This window comes from Pseudophryne corroboree, chromosome 5 (genome assembly GCF_028390025.1).
Source record: "Pseudophryne corroboree isolate aPseCor3 chromosome 5, aPseCor3.hap2, whole genome shotgun sequence".
Lineage (NCBI taxonomy): Eukaryota > Metazoa > Chordata > Amphibia > Anura > Myobatrachidae > Pseudophryne > Pseudophryne corroboree.
In genome coordinates, this window is record NC_086448.1 from 296,238,487 (window position 1) to 296,260,727 (window position 22,241).

At 48.5% G+C, this 22,241-nt stretch overlaps 1 protein-coding gene across 5 annotated transcripts in view; it reads left to right on the forward strand.

The window, feature by feature from the left end:
* The window catches only part of LARS2 (leucyl-tRNA synthetase 2, mitochondrial), a 706,190-nt gene that overhangs the window by 373,535 nt on the left and 310,414 nt on the right, over positions 1–22,241 (forward strand). The window contains exon 1 of one of the 5 annotated variants that reach the window (XM_063922426.1): positions 15,890–16,005. The exons of the other annotated variants lie outside the window; for them this stretch is intronic. Coding sequence (XP_063778496.1) covers positions 16,003–16,005 — 3 coding nt within the window. The 5' untranslated portion in view covers positions 15,890–16,002. Of the gene's footprint in view, positions 1–15,889; positions 16,006–22,241 lie in introns of those variants that run through there. 5 annotated transcript variants of the gene reach the window in all.

The window sequence follows — 22,241 nt, forward strand, 5'->3', positions numbered from 1 at the left end:
GGGGGCAGACTAATTTTTAAGTTGATCATTTTTGTATGGCCCCCGAAGGATTTTATAAATATCCAAATGGCCCTTGGTAGAAAAAAGGTTCCCCACCCCTGTCCTAGAGGATGCTGGGGTTCCATTTAGTACCATGGGGTATAGACTGGTCCCTTGGGAGCCATGGGCACTTTAAGAATTTAATAGTGTGGGCTGGCTTCTCCCTCTATGCCGCTCCTACCAGACTCAGTTTAGAGAATGTGCCCGGTGGAGCCAGTCACAGCTAGGGGAGCTCCTAGGAGTTTTTCTAGTTTTATTGTTTTTTTAAAAGAGTTAGGTACAGGGAGACTGCTGGCAACAGCCTCCCTGCTTCGTGGGACTTAGGGGGTGAGTAGGATCCAACCCTAAAGGTTAATGGCTCCTATCTCCGCTGACAGGACACTGAGCTCCTGATTGTGCTGATCGCAATCCCACGAGGCGACCACTCACTCCCGCAGTACGGCCGCCACCCCCTAACAGAGCCAGAAGATGGAGTGGTGAGTATGACGCCGATGCCCCGTTAAGCTGGTCACCGTCGAGAATGGCGGCATAAGGGTTGGAGCGCAGCCCTGTGAAGCTGCTCTATGGAGGACTTAGCGGTACATGTGCTGCGCTGTGAGGGGCGCCCTGAGCCAGCGCACAGACCCTACACTGGTATACAGAGGCTAACAGGGGCTAATCATGCTGTTAGTAACCACATTTACCTCAGGCCAGTATAATCTCAGCAGCCGGAAGACGCACCATTACAGGAGGCGGGGCTTCTTCCTCAGAGTGGATCCAACATTCATCAGCGCTATTTCCTCCCTGCAGATCACACTACAGAGACACTGACAGAGAGCGCTGCCCTCCTCTTCACTCCAGATATCCTCTGCGGTACCAGGGTGTATTAGACAAAGGGGGGAGAGTGTTATATTTCACTGTGTAATATATTGAGGTTATTCAGTCAGCGCCAGGCATTTATCATAATAACTGCCTACTGGGGCGCTGTGTGGCTGGCTCCTTATACTCTGTGACTCTCTGAAGGTATTCTGCGTGGTGCTCTAGTGTTTTAAAAAGGTATTTCAGAAGCACTCAAGGTAATAATCGCTATAGAATCTAGTTACTCATGTTTTTGTTCCCTCACATGCTATAATCAGATTTTTTTTTTAACTCTCTGCTTGGCAGCATATTTAGGGGCTGATTGGGAGAGAATGCCTTGCATGTCTGCAGCCCCTACACATATGTAAAACAGTACAGGTAATGCAGTGTATTCACAGTGCATCCGGAAAGTATTCACAGCGCTTCACTTTTTCCACATTTTGTTATGTTACAGCCTTATTCCAAACTGGAATAAATTAATTTCTCTAACGTCCTAAGTGGATGCTGGGACTCCGTAAGGACCATGGGGAATAGCGGCACCGCAGGAGACTGGGCACAACTAAAAGAAAGCTTTAGACTACTGGTGTGCACTGGCCCCTCCCACTATGACCCTCCTCCAGACTTCAGTTAGATTCTTGTGCCCGGCTGAGCTGGATGCACACTAGGGGCTCTCCTGAGCTCCTAGAAAGAAAGTATATTTAGGTTTTTTATTTTACAGTGAGATCTGCTGGCAACAGACTCACTGCAGCGAGGGACTAAGGGGAGAAGAAGCGAACCTACCTAACTGGTGGTAGTTTGGGCTTCTTAGGCTACTGGACACCATTAGCTCCAGAGGGATCGACCGCAGGACCCGACCTTGGTGTTCGTTCCCGGAGCCGCGCCGCCGGCCCCCTTACAGAGCCAGAAGCAAGAAGTGTTCCGGAAAATCGGCGGCAGAAGACTTCAGTCTTCAACAAGGTAGCGCACAGCACTGCAGCTGTGCGCCATTGTTCCTCATGCACACCTCACACTCCGGTCACTGATGGGTGCAGGGCGCTGGGGGGGGGGGGGGCGCCCTGAGGGCAATATAAGACACCTTGGCTGGCAAATCTACACCATATATAGTCAGGAAGGCTATATAGGTGTAAAAATACCCCTGCCAGAATTCCAGAAAAAGCGGGAGAAGTCCGCCGGAAAAGGGGCTGGGCCATCTCCCTCAGCACACTGGCGCCATTTTTCCCTCACAGCTCCGCTGGAAGGACACTCCCTGGCTCTCTCCTGCAGTGTACAAGCTACAGAAGGGTAAAAAAGAGTGGGGGGGCACTAAATTTAGGCGCAGTATATATTATATAAGCAGCTATAAGGGAAAAACACTCATTTATAGTGGGATCCCTGTGTTATATAGCGCTCTGGTGTGTGCTGGCATACTCTCTCTCTGTCTCCCCAAAGGGCTTTGTGGGGTCCTGTCCTCTGTCAGAGCATTCCCTGTGTGTATGCGGTGTGTCGGTACGGCTGTGTCGACATGTTTGATGAGGAGGCTTATGTGGAGGCGGAGCAAATGCCGATAAATGTGATGTCACCCCCTGCGGGGTCGACACCTGAGTGGATGGTGCTGTGGAAGGAATTACGCGACAGTGTCGACTCCTTGCATAAAAGGTTTGACGACATACCAAATGTGGGACAGCCGGCTTCTCAGCCTGTGCCTGCCCAGGCGTCTCAAAAGCCATCAGGGGCTCTAAAACGCCCGCTACCTCAGATGGCAGACACAGATGTCGACACGGATACTGACTCCAGTGTCGACGACGATGAGACTAATGTAACTTCCAGTAGGGCCACACGTTACATGATTGAGGCAATGAAAAATGTGTTGCACATTTCTGATGTTACCCCCGGTACCACAAAAAAGGGTATTATGTTTGGAGAGAAAAAACTACCAGTAGCTTTTCCTCCATCTGAAGAGTTAAATGAAGTGTGTGAAGAAGCGTGGGCTTCCCCTGATAAGAAACTGGTAATTTCTAAGAGGTTACTAATGGCGTACCCTTTCCCGCCAGAGGATAGGTCACGTTGGGAAACATCCCCTAGGGTGGATAAAGCGCTCACACGCTTGTCAAAGAAGGTGGCACTACCGTCTCCGGATACGGCCGCCCTGAAGGAATCTGCTGATAGAAAGCAGGAGGCTATACTGAAGTCTATATATACACACACAGGTGTTATACTGAGACCAGCTATTGCTTCAGCATGGATGTGCAGTGCTGCAGCTGCGTGGTCAGATTCCCTGTCGGAAAATATTGATACCCTAGACAGGGACACTATATTGCTAACCGTAGAGCATATTAAAGACGCACTCTTATACATGAGGGATGCACAGAGGGATATTTGCCGGCTGGCATCTAAAATAAGTGCAATGTCCATTTCTGCCAGGAGAGGGTTATGGACTCGGCAGTGAACAGGAGATGCAGATTCTAAAAGGCACATGGAAGTTCTGCCTTATAAGGGTGAGGAGTTGTTCGGGGATGGTCTCTCGGACCTCGTTTCCACAGCAACAGCTGGGAAGTCTACATTTTTACCCCATGTTCCCTCACAGCCAAAGAAAGCACCGTATTATCAGGTACAGTCCTTTCTGCCCAATAGGGGCAAGCGGGTTAGGGGCGCGTCCTTTCTGCCCAGAGGCAGAGGTAGAGGGAAAAAGCTGCAGCATACAGCCAGTTCCCAGGAGCAAAAGTCCTCCCCCGCTTCCTCTAAGTCCACAGCATGACGCTGGGGCTCCACAGGCGGAGCCAGGTACGGTGGGGGCCCGTCTCAAATATTTCAGCAATCAGTGGGCTTGCTCACGTGTGGATCCCTGGATCCTTCAAGTGGTATCTCAGGGGTACAAGCTGGAATTCGAGACGTCTCCCCCCCGCCGTTTCCTCAAATCTGCCTTACCAACCACTCCCTCAGGCAGGGGGGCAGTGTTACAGGCAATTCACAAGCTGTATTCACAACAGGTGATAGTAAAGGTGCCCCTACTTCAACAAGGACGGGGTTACTATTCCACAATGTTTGTGGTACCGAAACCGGACGGTTCGGTGAGACCCATTTTAAATTTGAAATCCTTGAACACATATATAAAAAAATTCAAGTTCAAGATGGAATCGCTCAGGGCGGTTATTGCAAGCCTGGACGAGGGGGATTACATGGTATCACTGGACATCAAGGATGCTTACCTGCATGTCCCCATTTACCATCCTCACCAGGAGTACCTCAGATTTGTGGTACAGGATTGTCATTACCAATTCCAGACATTGCCGTTCGGTCTATCCACGGCTCTGAGGGTCTTTACCAAGGTAATGGCCGAAATGATGATACTCCTTCGAAAGAAGGGAGTTTTAATTATCCCGTACTTGGACGATCTCCTGATAAAGGCGAGGTCCAGGGAGCAGTTGTTGGTCGGGGTAGCACTATCTCGGGAGGTGCTACAACAGCACGGTTGGATTCTAAATATTCCAAAGTCACAGCTGGTCCCTACGACACGTCTACTATTCCTGGGGATGGTTCTGGACACAGAACAGAAAAAAGTGTTTCTCCCGGAGGAGAAGGCCAAGGAGCTGTCATCTCTAGTCAGAGGCCTCCTAAAACCAAAACAGGTGTCGGTGCATCACTGCACGCGGATCCTGGGAAAGATGGTAGCTTCCTACGAAGCAATTCCATTCGGCAGGTTCCATGCAAGAACCTTTCAGTGGGATCTGTTGGACAAGTGGTCCGGATCGCATCTTCAGATGCATCGGCTGATAACCCTGTCTCCAAGAACCAGGGTGTCTCTGCTGTGGTGGCTGCAGAGTGCTCATCTTCAAGAGGGCCGCAGATTCGGCATACAGGACTGGGTCCTGGTGATCACGGATGCCAGCCTTCGAGGCTGGGGGGCAGTCACACAGGGAAGAAACTTCCAAGGACTATGGTCAAGTCAGGAGACTTCCCTGCACATAAATATTCTGGAGCTGAGGGCCATTTACAATGCCCTAAGTCAGGCAAAACCCCTGCTTCAAAACCAGCTGGTACTGATCCAGTCAGACAACATCACGGCGGTCGCCCATGTAAACCGACAGGGCGGCACAAGAAGCAGGACGGCGATGGCAGAAGCCACAAGGATTCTCCGATGGGCGGAAAATCACGTGTTAGCACTGTCAGCAGTGTTCATTCCGGGAGTGGACAACTGGGAAGCAGACTTCCTCAGCAGGCACGACCTCCACCCGGGAGAGTGGGGACTTCATCCAGAAGTCTTCCAACTGATTGTAAACCGTTGGGAAAGGCCACAGGTGGACATGATGGCGTCCCGCCTAAACAAAAAGCTAGAAAGATATTGCGCCAGGTCAAGAGACCCGCAGGCGATAGCTGTGGACGCTCTAGTGACACCGTGGGTGTACCGGTCGGTTTATGTGTTCCCTCTTCCTCTCATACCAAAGGTACTGAGGATAATAAGGAGAAGAGGAGTAAGAACTATACTCATTGTTCCGGATTGGCCAAGAAGAGCTTGGTACCCGGAACTTCAAGAAATGATGTCAGAGGACCCATGGCCTCTGCCGCTCAAACAGGACCTGCTGCAGCAGGGGCCCTGTCTGTTCCAAGACTTACCGCGGCTGCGTTTGACGGCATGGCGGTTGAACACCGGATCCTGAAGGAAAAGGGCATTCCGGAGGAAGTCATTCCTACGCTGATTAAAGCTAGAAAAGAAGTAACCGCAAATCATTATCACCGCATATGGCGAAAATATGTTGCGTGGTGTGAGGCCAGGAAGGCCCCAACGGAGAAATTTCAGCTGGGCCGTTTCCTGCACTTCCTACAGTCAGGGGTGACTATGGGCCTAAAATTGGGTTCCATTAAGGTCCAGATTTCGGCTCTATCGATTTTCTTCCAGAGAGAACTGGCTTCACTACCTGAAGTTCAGACTTTTGTTAAGGGAGTGCTGCATATTCAGCCCCCTTTTGTGCCTCCAGTGGCACCTTGGGATCTCAACGTGGTGTTGGATTTCCTAAAGTCACATTGGTTTGAGCCACTTAAAACCGTGGAATTGAAGTATCTCACGTGGAAAGTGGTCATGTTGTTGGCCTTGGTTTCGGCCAGGCGTGTATCAGAATTGGCGGCTTTGTCATGTAAAAGCCCTTATCTGATTTTCCATATGGATAGGGCAGAATTGAGGACTCGTCCCCATTTTCTTCCTAAAGTGGTATCAGCTTTTCATCTGAACCAACCTATCGTGGTGCCTGCGGCTACTACAGACTTGGAGGCTTCCAAGTTGTTGGACGTAGTCAGGGCCCTGAAAATCTATGTTTCCAGGACAGTTGGAGTCAGAAAGACTGACTCGCTATTTATCCTGTATGCGCCCAACAAGTTGGGTGCACCTGCTTCAAAGCAGACTATTGCTCGCTGGATCTGTAGTATGATTCAGCTTGCACATTCTGCGGCTGGACTGCCGCATCCTAAATCAGTAAAAGCCCATTCCACGAGGAAGGTGGGCTCTTCTTGGGCGGCTGCCCGAGGGGTCTCGGCTCTACAACTTTGCCGAGCAGCTACTTGGTCGGGGTCAAACACGTTTGCTAAATTCTACAAGTTTGACACCCTGGCTGAGGAGGACCTAGAGTTTGCCCATTCGGTGCTGCAGAGTCATCCGCACTCTCCCGCCCGTTTGGGAGCTTTGGTATAATCCCCATGGTCCTTACGGAGTCCCAGCATCCACTTAGGACGTTAGAGAAAATAAGAATTTACTCACCGGTAATTCTATTTCTCGTAGTCCGTAGTGGATGCTGGGCGCCCATCCCAAGTGTGGATTGTCTGCAATACTTGTATATAGTTATTGCCTAACTAAAGGGTTATTGTTGAGCCATCTGTTGAGAGGCTCAGTTGTTATCATACTGTTAACTGGGTATTGTATCACGAGTTATACGGTGTGATTGGTGTGGCTGGTATGAGTCTTACCCGGGATTCAAAATCCTTCCTTATTGTGTCAGCTCTTCCGGGCACAGTATCCTAACTGAAGTCTGGAGGAGGGTCATAGTGGGAGGAGCCAGTGCACACCAGTAGTCTAAAGCTTTCTTTTAGTTGTGCCCAGTCTCCTGCGGAGCCGCTATTCCCCATGGTCCTTACGGAGTCCCAGCATCCACTACGGACTACGAGAAATAGAATTACCGGTGAGTAAATTCTTATTTCTCTAACGTCCTAGTGGATGCTGGGAACTCCGTAAGGACCATGGAGAATAGCGGGCTCCGAAGGAGGCTGGGCACTCTAGAAAGATCTTAGACTACCTGGTGTGCACTGGCTCCTCCCACTATGACCCTCCTCCAAGCCCCAGTTAGATTTCGTGCCCGGCCGAGGTTGGATGCACACTAGGGGCTCTCCTGAGCTCTTAGAAAGTTATAGTCTTAGAATTTGTTATTTTCAGTGAGACCTGCTGGCAACAGGCTCACTGCAGCGAGGGACTAAGGGGAGAAGAAGCGAACTCGCCTGCTTGCAGCCGGATTGGGCTTCTTAGGCTACTGGACACCATTAGCTCCAGAGGGATCGACCGCAGGCCCAGCCTTGATGTTCGGTCCCGGAGCCGCGCCGCCGTCCCCCTTACAGAGCCAGAAGCAAGAAGATGGTCCGGAAAATCGGCGGCATGAAGACTCTGTCTTCACCAAGGTAGCGCACAGCACTGCAGCTGTGCGCCATTGCTCCTCTCACACACTTCACACTCCGGTCACTGAGGGTGCAGGGCGCTGGGGGGGGCGCCCTGAGGCAGCAATAAAAACACCTTGGCTGGCTAAAATACCTCAATATATGGCCCCAGGGGCTATATATGAGGTAAATACCCCTGCCAGAATTCCATAAAAAACGGGAGAATAGGCCGCGAAAAAGGGGCGGAGCCTATCTCCTCAGCACACTGGCGCCATTTTTCCCTCACAGCTCGGCTGGAAGGAAGCTCCCTGGCTCTTCCCTGCAATTCTACAGTACAGTAAGAGGGAAAAGAGAGGGGGGGCATTAAAATTGGCACTGTATACAGTATATTATATAAAAAGCAGCTATTAGGGACATAACTCAGTTAGTCCCTGTATATATATATATAGCGCTCTGGTGTGTGCTGGCATACTCTTACTCTGTCCCCCCAAAGGGCTTTTGTGGGTCCTGTCCTCGTTTAGAGCATTCCCTGTGTGTCTGCGGTGTGTCGGTACAGCTGTGTCGACATGTTGAATGAGGAGGCTTATATGGTGACAGAACAGAGGCCGATATATGTGATGTCGCCCCCTGTGGGGCCGACACCAGAGTGGATGGATAGGTGAAAGGTATTAACCGACAGTGTCAACTCCTTACATAAAAGGGTGGATGACGTAACAGCTGTGGGACAGCCGGCTTCGCAGCCCGCGCCTGCCCAGGCGTCTCAAAGGCCATCAGGGGCTCAAAAACGCCCGCTCTCTCAGATGGCAGACACAGATGTCGACACGGAGTCTGACTCCAGTGTCGACAAGGTGGAGACATATACACAATCCACTAGGAACATCCGTGACGTGATCCCGGCAATAAAAAATGTGTTATACATTTCTGACTTTAACCCAAGCACCTCTAAAAATGGGTTTTAGGTTTGGGGAGAAAAAACAGGCAGTGTTTTGTTCCCCCATCAGATGAATAAATGAAGTGTGTGAAAGCGTGGGTTCCCCCGTTAAGAAACTGGTAATTTATAAAAAGTTACTGATGGCGTACCCTTTCCCGCCAGGTGGATAAGTTACGCTGGGAGATATCCCCTAGGATACAACGCTCACACGTTTGTCAAAAAAGGTAGCACTGCCGTCTTAGGATACGGCCACTTTAATAGGTACCTGTTGATAAAAAACAGGAGGCTTTCCTGAAGTCTGTATTTACACACTCAGGTACTAGACTGAGACCTGCAGATAGTGCTGCTGCAGCGTGGTCGGTGACCCTGTCAAACAGGGATACTAGTTGGCAAACATAAAAACATATTAAAGACGTCGTCTTATATATGGGGGATGCACAGAGGGATATTTTGCCGGCTGGCATCCAAAATAAATGTAATGTCCATTCTGTCAGGAGGGTATTAGAGACCTGTCACTGGACAGGTGATGCTGACTTAAAAAGCGCATAGAGAGCCTTATAAGGGTGAGGAATTATTTGGGGATGGTCTCTGGGACCTCGTATCCACAGCAACTGCTGGGAAGAAATAATTTTACCTCAGGTTTCCTCACAGACAAAGGTACAGTCCTTTCGGCTTCAGAAACAAATGGCGCTTCCTTTCTGTACAGAGACAAGGGTAGAGGGAAAAAAGCTGCACCAGTCAGCCTGTTCCCAGAATCAAGATTCTTCCCCCGCCTCCTGTGAGGCCACACCATGACACGGGTGCTCCACAGGTGTAGCCAGGTACGGTGGGGGGCCGTCTCAAAAATTTCAGCAATTAGTGGGCTCGCTCACAGGTGGATCCCTGTTTCTTTCAAGTAGTATTTCAGGGGTACAAGCTGGAATTCGAGATGTCTCCCCCCAGCCGTTTCCTAAAATATGCCTTGCTGACAACTCCCTCAGGCAGGGAGGCTGTGCTAGAGGCAATTAATAAGCGGTATTCCCAGCAGGTAATACTCAAGGTGCCCCTACTTCAACAAGGACGGGGTTACTATTCCACACGGGTTGGGGTACCGAAACCGCATGGTTCGGTGTGACCCATTTTATATTTAAAATCCTTGAACACAAAAATTCAAGTTCAAGATGGAATTGCTCAGGGCGGTTATTCCAAGCCTGGACGAGGGGGATTACATGGTATCCTGGGACATCAAGGATGCTTACCTGCATGTCCCCATTTACCATCCTCGCCAGGAGTACCTCAGATTTGTGGTACAGGATTACCATTACCAAGTCCAGACACTGCCGTTTGGACTGTACATGGCACCGAGGGTGTTTTATCAAGGTAATGGCCGAAATGTTGATACTCCTTCAAAAAAAAAAAGGGAGTTGTAATTATCCCGTACTTGGACAATCTCGTTATAAGGGCGAGGTCCAAGGAGCAGTTGGTAGTCGGGGTAGCACTATTTTGGAAAGTGCTACAACAGCATGGTTGGATTCTAAACAGTCCAAAGTCACAGCTGGTTCCTATGACACGTCTACTGTTCCTGGGGATGGTTCTGGACATAAACCAGAAATAGTGTTTCTCCCGGAGGAGAAAGCCAAGGAGTTGTCATCTCTAGTCAGAGACCTCCTGAAGCCAAAATAGGTAGCGGTGCATCATTGCACGCGAGTCCTGGGAAAAATGGTATCTTCCTACGAAGCAATCCCATTAGGCAGGTTCCATACAAGAACTTTTTAGAGGGACCTGTTGGACAAGTGGTCCGGATCGCATCTTCCGATGCATAGGCTGATAACCCTGTCTCCAAGGACCAGGGTATCTCTACTGTGGTGGCTGCAGAGTGCCCATCTTCAAGAGGGCCGCAGGTTCGGCATACAGGACTAGGTCCTAGTGACCATGGATTCCAGCCTTTGAGGCTGGGAGGCAGTCACACAGGGAAGAAATTTCCAGGGACTTTGGTCAAGTCAGGTTATTTCCCTACACATAAATATTCTGGACCTGAGGGCCATTTACAATGCCCTGAGGCCGGCAAGGCCTCTGCTTCAAAACCAGCCGGTACTGATCCAATCAGACAACATCACGGCAGTCGCCCATGTAAACCAACAGGGCGGCACAAGAAGCAGGATGGCGATGGCAGAAGCCACAAGGATTCTCCGATAGGCGGAAAATCATGTGTTAGCACTGTCAGCAGTGTTCATTCCCGGAGTGGACAACTGGGAAGCAGATCTTCTCAACAGACACGACCTCCACCCGGGAGAATGGGGACTTCCTCCAGAAGTCTTCCAATAGGATTGTACACCATTGGGAAAGGCCACAGGTGGACATGATGGCGTCCCGCCTCAACAAAAAGCTATAAAAGATATTGCACCGGGTCAAGGGACCCTCAGGCGATAGCTATGGACGCTCTGGTAACACCGTGGGTGTACCAGTCGGTTTATGTGTTCTCCCCTCTGCCTCTCATACCAAAGGTACTGAGAATAATAAGAAGGCGAGGAGTAAGAACGATACTCGTGGATGGCCAAGAAGAGCTTGGTACCCAGAACTTCATAAATTTATATCAGAGGACCCATGGCCTCTGCCACTCAGACAGGACCTGCGGCAGCAGGGGCCCTGTCTGTTCCAAGACTTACTGCGGCTGCGTTTGTCGGCATGGCGGTTGAACGCCGGATCCTGAAGGAAAAGGGCATTCCGGAGGAAGTCATTCCTACGCTTACTAAAGCCAGGAAAGAGGTTACAGCAACTCATTATCACCGCATATGGCGAAAATATGTTGCATGGTGTGAGGCCGAAAGGGCCCCAACAGAAGAATTTCAACTAGGTCGATTTCTGCATTTCCTGCAAGCAGGAGTGACTATGGGCCTTAAATTGGGTTCCATTAAGGTACAGATCTCGGCTCTGTCGATTTTCTTTCAAAAAGAACTAGCTTCAGTACCTGAAGTTCAGACATTTATAAAAGGAGTGCTGCAGAGTCAGCCCCCGTTTGTGCCTCCTGTGGCACCTTGGGATCTCAACGTGGTGTTGAGTTTCTTAAAATCACATTGGTTTGAACCACTAAAAACCGTGGATCTGAAATATCTCACGTGGAAGGTGGTTATGTTATTGGCCTTGGCTTCTGCCAGGCGAGTATCAAAGTTGGCGGCTTTGTCTTGTAAAAGCCCTTATTTGATTTTCCATATGGATAGGGCAGAATTGAGGACTCGTCCCCAGTTTCTCCCAAAGGTGGTGTCAGCGTTTCACCTGAACCAGCCTATTGTGGTGCCTAGGCTACTAGGGACTTGGAGGACTCCAAGTTGCTAGACGTTGTCAGGGCACTGAAAATATATGTTTCCAGAACGGCTAGAGTCAGAAAATCTGACTCGCTGTTTATCCTATATGCACCTAACAAGCTGGGTGCTCCTGCTTCTAAGCAGACTATTGCTCGTTGGATTTGTAGTACAATTCAGCTTGCACATACTGTGGCAGGCCTGCCACAGCCAAAATCTGTCAATGCCCATTCCACAAGGAAGGTGGGCTCATCTTGGGCGGCTGCCCGAGGGGTCTCGGCTTTACAACTTTGCCGAGCAGCTACTTGGTCAGGGGCAAACACGTTTGCAAAATTCTACAAATTTGATACCCTGGCTGAGGAGGACCTGGAGTTCTCTCATTCAGTGCTGCAGAGTCATCCGCACTCTCCCGCCCGTTTGGGAGCTTTGGTATAATCCCCATGGTCCTTACGGAGTTCCCAGCATCCACTAGGACGTTAGAGAAAATAAGAATTTACTCACCGGTAATTCTATTTCTCGTAGTCCGTAGTGGATGCTGGGCGCCCATCCCAAGTGCGGTTTATCTGCAATACTTGTACATAGTTATTGTTAACTAAATCGGGTTATTGTTGAGCCATCTATTGAGAGGCTCTATTGTTTCATACTGTTAACTGTGTTTCATATCACGAGTTGTACGGTGTGATTGGTGTGGCTGGTATGAGTCTTACCCGGGATTCAAAATCCTTCCTTATTGTGTACGCTCGTCCGGGCACAGTACCTAACTGAGGCTTGGAGGAGGGTCATAGTGGGAGGAGCCAGTGCACACCAGGTAGTCTAAGATCTTTCTAGAGTGCCCAGCCTCCTTCGGAGCCCGCTATTCTCCATGGTCCTTACGGAGTTCCCAGCATCCACTACGGACTACGAGAAATAGAATTACCGGTGAGTAAATTCTTATTTTTTTTCCCCTCAAAATTCTACACACAATACCCCATAATGACAATGTGAAAAAAGTTATTTTGAGATTTTTGCAAATTTATTAAAAATAAAAAACTAAGAAATCACATGTATATAAGTACTCACAGCCTTTGCTCAATTCTTTGTTGATGCACCTTTGGTAGCAATTACAGCCTCAAGTCTTTTTGAATATTATGCCACAAGCTTAGCACACATATCTTTGGCCAGTTTCGCCCATTCCTGTTTGCAGCACCTCTCAAGCTCCATCAGGTTGGATGGGAAGCGTCGATGCACAGCCATTTTCAGATCTCTCCAGAGATGTTCAATCGGATTCAAGTCTGGGCTCTGGCTGGGCCACTCAAGGACATTCACAGAGTTATCCTGAAGCCACTCCTTTGATATCTTGGCTGTGTGCTTAGGGTTGTTGTCCTGCTGAAAGATGAACCGTCGCCCCAGTCTGAGGTCAAGAGCGCTTTGGAGCAGGTTTTCATCCAGGATGTCTCTGTACATTGCTGCATTCATCTTTCACTCTATCCTGACTAGTCTCCCAGTTCCTGCTACTGAAAAACATCCCCACAGCATAATGCTGCCACCACCATGCTTCACTGTAGGGATGGTATTGGCCTGGTGATGAGCTGTTCCTCGTTTCCTCCAAAATGACACCTGGCATTCACGCCAAAGAGTTAAACTTTTGTCTCATCAGACCAGATAATTTTGTTTCTCATGGTCTGAGAGTCCTTCAGGTGCATTTTGGCAAACTCCAGGTGGGCTGCCATGTGCTTTTTACTAAGGAGTGGCTTCCGTCTGGCCACTCTACCATACAGGCCTGATTGGTAGATTGCTGCAGAGATGGTTGTCCTTCTGGAAGGTTATCCTCCCTCCACAGAGGAATGCTGTAGCTCTGATAGAGTGACCATCGGTTTCTTGGTCACCTCTCTGACTAGGACCCTTCTCCCCTGATCGCTCAAGGATGATCAGTGGAAACAGGATGCACCTGAGCTCAATTTTGAACTTCATGGCAAAGGCTGTGAATACTTATGTACATGTGATTTCTTAGTTTTTTATTTTTAATAAGTTTGCAAAAATGACAAAAAAATATTTCTCTTATGTCCTAGAGCAGGAGTGGGGAACCTCAGGCCCGCGGGCCGTATAAGGCCCTCAAAGCCACTTGATCCGGCCCTCCCAGGCTCACCTAACCAAGGGAGATGCCGGGCGCCTGCTGAGATTTTGTTACTAGCGGGCCCCCGGCTTCTTCCCCTCAGCAGCAGCCAGAGGTAGGAGCTCACTCATGAGCTCCGGCAGTGTGCGTGAGTGCCTGTGCGGTGCTATGGGAGAGATGTCATGACATCTCTCCCGTAGTTCTGAGGAGCGGGCAGCCAAGCAGAGGGCAAAGGTCCGGAAGCAGGAGCGGGACTGGTGAGTATTGTGTTTTTTCTTTCTTTTAATGTGTGTGTGTGTGTGTGTGTGTGTGTGTGTGTGTGTGTGTGTGTGTGTGTGTGTGTGTGTGTGTAAGCGGCGCTACTAGGGGTCATATCTAATGGGGGCATATCTACTGGGGGCAGGCTAATTTTTAAGTTAATAATTTTTGTGTGGCCCCCGAAGGATTTTATAAATATCCAAATGGCCCTTGGTAAAAAAAAAAGGTTCCCCACCCATGTCCTAGAGGATGCTGGGGTTCCATTTAGTACCATGGGGTATAGACTGGTCCCTTGGGAGCCATGGGCACTTTATGAATTTAATAGTGTGGGCTGGCTTCTCCCTCTATGCACCTCCTACCAGACTCAGTTTAGAGAATGTGCCCGGTGGAGCCAGTCACAGCTAGGGGAGCTCCTAGGAGTTTTTCTAGTTTTATTGTTTTTTTAAAAGAGTTAGGTACAGGGAGACTGCTGGCAACAGCCTCCCTGCTTCGTGGGACTTAGGGGGTGAGTAGGATCCAACCCTAAAGGTTAATGGCTCCTATCTCCGCTGACAGGACACTGAGCTCCTGATTGTGCTGATCGCAATCCCACGAGGCGACCACTCACTCCCGCAGTACGGCCGCCACCCCCTAACAGAGCCAGAAGATGGAGTGCTGAGTATGACGCCGGTGCCCCGTTAAGCTGGTCACCGTCGAGAATGGCGGCATAAGGGTTGGAGCGCAGCCCTGTGAAGCTGCTCTATGGAGGACTTAGCGGTACAATGTGCTGCGCTGTGAGGGGCGCCCTGAGCCAGCGCACAGACCCTACACTGGTATACAGAGGCTAACAGGGGCTAATCATGCTGTTAGTAACCACATTTACCTCAGGCCAGTATAATCTCAGCAGCGGGAAGACGCACCATTACAGGAGGCGGGGCTTCTTCCTCAGAGTGGATCCAACATTCATCAGCGCTATTTCCTCCCTGCAGATCTCACTACAGAGACACTGACAGAGAGGGCCGCCCTCCTCTTCACTCCAGATATCCTCTGCGGTACCAGGGTGTATTAGACAAAGGGGGGAGAGTGTTATATTTCACTGTGTAATATATTGAGGTTATTCAGTCAGCGCCAGGCATTTATCATAATAACTGCCTACTGGGGCGCTGTGTGGCTAGCTCCTTATACTCTGTGACTCTCTGAAGGTATTCTGGGGGGGAAACTGTGCTGACATTTTCCTGTGTGTATGTGTAAACCAATTTACCATATTTAAGGGACTTTGTCCTGTACTACAGAATGTATATCTTCTCCTGGGGAGTCTATACCATGCCCAAAACTGTACAAATTCTCAGGCAGGTGGCAGTCCCCCTGGGGTGGCCTCCATAAGGTGTACTTTGATTTATATTTCTTAAATATTTCCCATACTGGGAAGAAGCCGCAGTTTTGGAGTAGTCTGGGGATTAAAATCCAACAGTTGTGCCTCTGGCCCCATTTACGTACCCTAACAAGCGTACTCTTGCCCATATAATGCATAACATATGAGGGGGGCAACATCTGTTTGAGGCTATTTTTATACATATATATATATGTAATAAATTAGTTATTATCCACATCCCTAAAGAGTGTCTAAATTGTCAAAGGTTGTGTTACCTGTACCTGGTACAACCTCCATAAAGGCTGATCGCAGATTAAGACTAATCTCTAATACTATACACTCCTGCTGGTGTGACTCGGAGACCCACGATTGCGTAGATCTCTGGAGATATTGTAACATGGTCAGGCTCTTTACTTGATGATTTAGATTCTATGTGTAGTAGTGACATGTACTTGTTTCTATGTCACATACAGGATTCTACAGGCTTCACGCTGGATGCCATAAAGAAGATTGGCCTGCGTAACGCAGGGCCACTGCTCTGGCAGTTTCGACACGCAGGGGGCGGTGGCTACACCAATGGACTGCAGATACAGAATCCAAGAATGGTATGGTAAGTCAGCCTATGACGGGTGGGCCCTATTGGGATGCTCGGGATACGTGAATATCCGAGCCAACTGCGGGTAAGTTGCCACATCTTCCTTCTGCAACTACACAGACTAGGATCCTACACCTATACTGCAATCCCTTCCAAGGGTTCCTCCACTTCCATTTTAGGATGTTGGGGAAATTCCAGAAAACCTGCACCGCCAGGTTCCCAGGAACGGATATCGGGTTCGGCATTCTCATAACCTTCGTTTTGACGGTGGACCTCACTGCCTGGGGATCAGGCAGGTGGGAGAGAGACTAAAAAGATTTCAGTAAAACATCTAGGCGATATCCTGCCTAGTCCACTGGGAAATGTTAGACTGCCCAGGGGTACAGACTGGAGTTGCTAGTACTCCCGCCTCAGAGATTCTTCACATCAGGCTTACTAGCTTCTCAGGCTGAAAGTACGATACTGCTGGAAGCTATTCTAACATTTGTCAAACATGTGTCATTATTCCGGTTCCACCTCATTTACGTAACAGGGGTTACTATTCAAAGATAAGGTCATTGGACCCCTACTGGTGGGTGTTCAATTCAGGAGGGAGTCAGAGGGGGTCATTCCGAGTTGATCGCTAGCTGCCGTTGTTCGCAGCGCAGCGATCAGGCAAAAAAAAAATCGCCATTTCTGTGCATGCGTATGGGCCGCGATGTGCACGCGCGTCGTACGGGTACAAAGCCCATTGTGGTTGTACACAGGATGTAGCCAAGTTTTCAGTCGCACTGATGGCCGCAGGAAGATTGACAGGAAGGGGGCATTTCTGGGTGTCAACTGACCGTTTTCAGGGAGTGTTTGCAAAAACGCAGGCGTTTCTGAAAAAACGCAGGCGTGGCTGGGCGTTCGCTGGGCGGGTGTATGACGTCAAATCCGGACAGGAATAGGCTGAAGTGATCGCAAGCGCTGAGTAGGTTCAGAGCTACTCTGAAACTGCACAAACTGTTTTTCAGAGTTCGCCTGCACATGCGTTCGCACTTCTGATAATCTAAAATAAGCTCCCCCGTGGGCGGCAGCATAGCGTTTGCACGGCTGCTAAAACTAGCTAGCGAGCGATCAACTCGGAATGACCCCCAAAGAGCTGTGATCTTTGAACGAGATATAGGGGAATTCCTGGTATCCCGGGATATCAGGGGTGCATACCTTCACATTCCAATCTTGCCGCCTCTCTAGACCTATCTAAGGTTGCACTACAACTATGTCACTTCCAGTTCCAAACACTGCCCTTGGCATCTACACGACACCAGTTGTGTTCATCAAGGCCATGGCGGCGATTGTGTTCCTACTCCACAGTCCAGGAGTGGACATAATTCCATAGCGGGATGACCTTAACTTCTTCCAGGGGGATGTTGTTACAGAGTGTTGCTCTCTCAAATCACCTGTCCCGGGATCTTGGATGGATCCTGAAACTTCCAATTTTCACATTTGGAACCGACAAGAAGGCGTTCCTTCCTGGAGATGATTCTCGACATGGAAGTGCAGAGGGTGTTTCTATCGGTGGAGAAAGTGTTGGTGATGCAATCCATGGTCTGGGATGTCCTGAAGCCAGCCCGGGTATCGGTCCATTAGTGCATTCCCCTTATGGGGAAAGTGGTTGCCTCTTACGAGGCTCGACAGTACCTAGCAGGGTCTTTCCAACTGGATCTCCTGGTCAAATGGTAGGGATCTCATCTTCACTTGCACTAACAAATACGCCTGTTACCAAAAGCCAGAATTTCATTCCTCTGGTGGCTGCAAACTTCTCACCTTCTCGACTGAGGTTGGGGAACTGTCACCCAAGGGAAAAAAGGAAAGTGGTCAAGTCTGGAATCCATCCTTCCGATAAACATTCTGGAGCTAAGGGCCGGGTTCAACGGCTTTCTACGAGCGGCACATCTTCTTCAAGATCAGGCAATTCAGGTTCTGTCGGACAACTTACAGCGGTCTCCTACATAAACCGACAGGGTGGAACGAAGAGCAGAGCTGTAATGTCAGAGGTGATAAGAATACTTCTCTGGGCAGAAAATCACGCGGAGGGGCTGTCAGCAATCTTCATTCTGGGAGTGAATAACTGGGAAGCGGACTTCCTTAGCAGACATGATCTTCTTCCAGGAGAATGGGGCCTCCATCCTGAGGTATTCGTAGAGGTCACAAGCCGATAGGGTGTGCCTCAGATAGGCATGATGGCCTCTCGCTTCAACTAGAAGCTTCGGAGGTACTGTTCCAGGTCGAGAGACCCACATGCAGTGGCGACGGACGCCCTGGTTACTCCGTGGGTGTTCCAGTCAGTGTATGTGTTCCCTCCATTTCCACTCATCCCAAGGATTCTCAAACTAATAAAAAGAACAAGAGTTCAGGCGATCATCATGACTGGCCAAGAAGGGTTTGGTACGCGGATCTTCTGGAATTACTGCTGGAGGATCCGAGGCCTCTTCCACTTCGCGAGGACCTTCTGCAACAGGGGCCGTTCGCTTATCAAGACTTACCGCGGCTACGTTTGAAGGCACGGAGGTTGAACGCCAGTATTGTTACTTGGAAGGGCATTCCGAGTAAGGTCATTCCTACCCTGATACAGCATAGGAAGGGAGTAACGTCTAAACATAACCATCGGATTTGGGAAAAAGTATGTGTCTTGGTGTGAATCCAAGAAGTTTCCTACGGTTTCTCCTCTTTCTGCAAGCAGGTGTGGATGTGGGCCTACGCTTGAGCTCCATAAAAGTCCAGATTTCGGCCCTGTCCATTTTATTCCAGAAACAACTGGCTGCTCTCCCTGTGGTTCAGACTTTCTTGAACGGGGTTCTGCACATCCAACCACCTTTTGTGCCTCCTACGGCACCATGGATCTTAATGTGGTGCTGCAGTTCCTGCAATCGGATTGGTTCGAACCTTTACAGAAGGTTGAGGTCAAGTTTCTTACTTGGAAGGCTGTCACACTGTTGGCATTGGCATCTGCTAGGCGTGTGTCAGATTTGGTGGCATTGTTCTACAAGAGCCCTGATAAAGCCTAATATTTATCTTACTTAAAACCCTCTAAAAGGTGAAAGAACACAGTACGCTATTGGCGTATGGTATACCGTAAGGGTACGCACGTTGCGTAACAATCGCTTAGCCGTAGTCGAGACGCTCTATCTTCACGTTCGCTTACGGCCAAGAGATCACAGGCAGGCACGCTATAGGCTGCCGACTAACGTAATGATATGCTACGAGCGTAGCGGACGCTTGGGACCATGAGGAGATCACAAGCGGCGCTGATGCTCACAATGTTAAACCTTTATAACTATACCATAAACAATGTACTTATACTGTAAACCCTTGTGCAGTGATAAGGTGAAAATGCAACACAGTGTAAGCTGGTTTACACTAAAGCTGTTTGAGCGATAGAGACGCTCCTATTACCCACTGCAATATAATGAACACACACACAATACCGGTCTAAGGGTCTAACGCCTTTTAAGGAAATGAATGAACGTTCAAAAAGAATAATACAATACAAGTCATACACTACCAATATAACATAGACTACCTAACCAGATAACTACACATGAAATACAATAGCAGTACAATAACACTTAAGAGAAAGAGAGAGAAAGAGGAGAAGAGAGAGAGAGAGATATATGGCTCACAATAACAAGAAAGACAATATGATTGCGGAGAAAACTTACGCTCAAGGGAAACAATCGCATGCGCCTCTGGATATCCAGCTCCCGATTATCAGCAATGAGAACCGTTGAAGAGAATAGAGAGCTGGCCCAGATCGGCTTGTCCTTTTATACCCTACACATAATACTGTACAATGGTCCCTATATTCTTATTGTTCATTGGACACAGGAATTCGTCTTCGCATTATAACAAAAGGTCATAGGTTGATTCATACAGGTGGGCTGTGACTATTTCCAACTGCTCAGGTGGGTGGGAAACTAGGTTTCCCGCCGCATGGATAATAAAGTGCAAATAATAGTAAATGTCCATAAACTTCTTATGTCCATAACTATTCGCACGAGCGATTAATCTGCTTCAAACCAACACCGGAATATTGCTAATTAAATACTCTTCCGATGGATACTAAACACCACTGTATAACCCTTGTCTGACCCTTCGTATCAAACAAAGAGGGATCTCTTTGTCTATGAACATGCTACATTAACTAAACTTTCAGATTCTATCAAAGGGACCATAATCTACGAAATACATTATATGGTAAAAATATGTAACGATCGAGTCGCACGCTAGGAGCACATAAACTCTACCGTAAATGCGCATACCGTGCGCCTGCGGGTGCACGCAACAGCGAGTATGCGCACGCACGGGAGAGCGTACGCATGCGCAGCGGGGACACATATGAGGTGCAAATATGGCAGTGTGCATCATGATATTTTTCTGACTTTGACAGTCCACCCTTTGGCAGTCAACAATAACTGCCACTTTCTAAAACATTTCAAAAAGAGAAAAATATATGTCATGTATAATACATTTCTATGATTGGGTAGGGGAGGAGAGGAGAAGGTAGGAAAAGGGTATGACCTAGTGAGATAGCAGAAGCATGTGTGTATGAATCCATGTTTTGGGGTGGTCATGTATCATCGTGCCGTACGTGTTTTAAATCAAGCTTCGAGGTATTGCGAAGTATACATTTGAATTCCTTCTTATCCCGTGGTACGGGTCTGTGGATGGGCTGTCAAACTTTACCGAGCTCTCTTTGGCTTTTGGTTGCAACAAAATGGGGGAGCACATTTTAGTTGATGATACATGAATGGCGGAATATGTGAGTGCTGATATCTGTGCCGGTATTCCCTATCGACTATGTGTGTCACTACCTGAAGGTTGTAGAGATGAAGATAAAGAACACTTATGGTAAATGCAGTGGTATTCTATGTGAGGTTAATATGCATTTGTTGGTTTAAGTCTTGTCTGAAGTCTTCTTTGGGCTTTTGCTATTAACGGTAAGCAAAAAGCCTTGTCAATGTCCATAGACTTACAAAAAAAGTTGGGCTAGCGTAAGTTTAAAATTTCTAGGGAAACTGGGGGTCTATGGCATAGTCCATCTGTTTGTCTGTGTACAAGGTTGTCAAACTTCTTCTTTAGTCCATCTGTTGTCTGCATACAAGGTCGTCAAATTCCTCTTCCAAGCGGGTCTTTTTACCTTGGAGAAAAACGAGAAACAGGTGAAAGAAACGGACCGTGGAATCACATTTTCATCACAACATTGTCTCTATCGTTGGGTCATAAATCACATCAGTCGTTGTTATTACAGTATCTTCACTCCTTAAACTCATCACTCGGGCGCTACGTTTACACTTTGTTAAAGCCTGAACGCATCTAAATATCAAGCAAATCGATATGACAACACCCAGGATACATAGAAGAAACTTCCCTACATCCATTATGACTCCTTGAGCCCATTCTCCTAAACCAGAGAACCAATTTCGCGGGTTCAACCATGACACCCAACTGGTCAGCTCATTACCCACAGCGGCAAGGGTGAGATTGTGTCTCCTGCGGAATTCCCACTTTAATTGGAGAATGTCGTCCATCTTTTGGTCTATGACCTCGACCGGGTCCTCGGTGCTATTCGTAATATAAGTGCAGCATTTTACGCCGTACTGAGTTGCCAGGGTGACACAATACCCACCCGTCACAGCTGTGAGATAATTGAGAATCATCCTATGCTGAACCAGTTCTGTTTTATAAGCTTGGAGCTCCCTTCCAGTATACCTGAATGTGTCATCATACATTTCAGTGATATTGTCTAATAAATTTGCAAGCGCAGATATATATTTATAATTTATCACTCCTCTGGCGGTACGAGTGATATCCAACGCGATTAGGAATTGAATCCCGGTGGATTCACTGATCAGGTCAGAGGCCGGATGCTCTGTTCTCTCTATCAGGTGCCTTTTAACTACGTGCTCGTAATGGGTGTGAGTATAAGGAGCTTGGGCACTGCGGTGAATATCTTTCATTTTAGTATGTGATACAGTCATTACCTCAGGCAGTACTTTTCCAATATAACACAACCCTTCTGAGTTTGGGGCAAGCCACTTATACGCCTTCCTCCCGCATATGAAATATGCATCATCGGGGAGAACATATGGGACGGAGTAGGACATAACCATATTACACATTTTCCATATGAAATTTCCTAACCCTAATTCTCCCATCTGTCTAGTACACGTATCTGTTTGTATGATATGTGCACAGTATCCTGGTGATACCTCTCCAACTCTCATGGT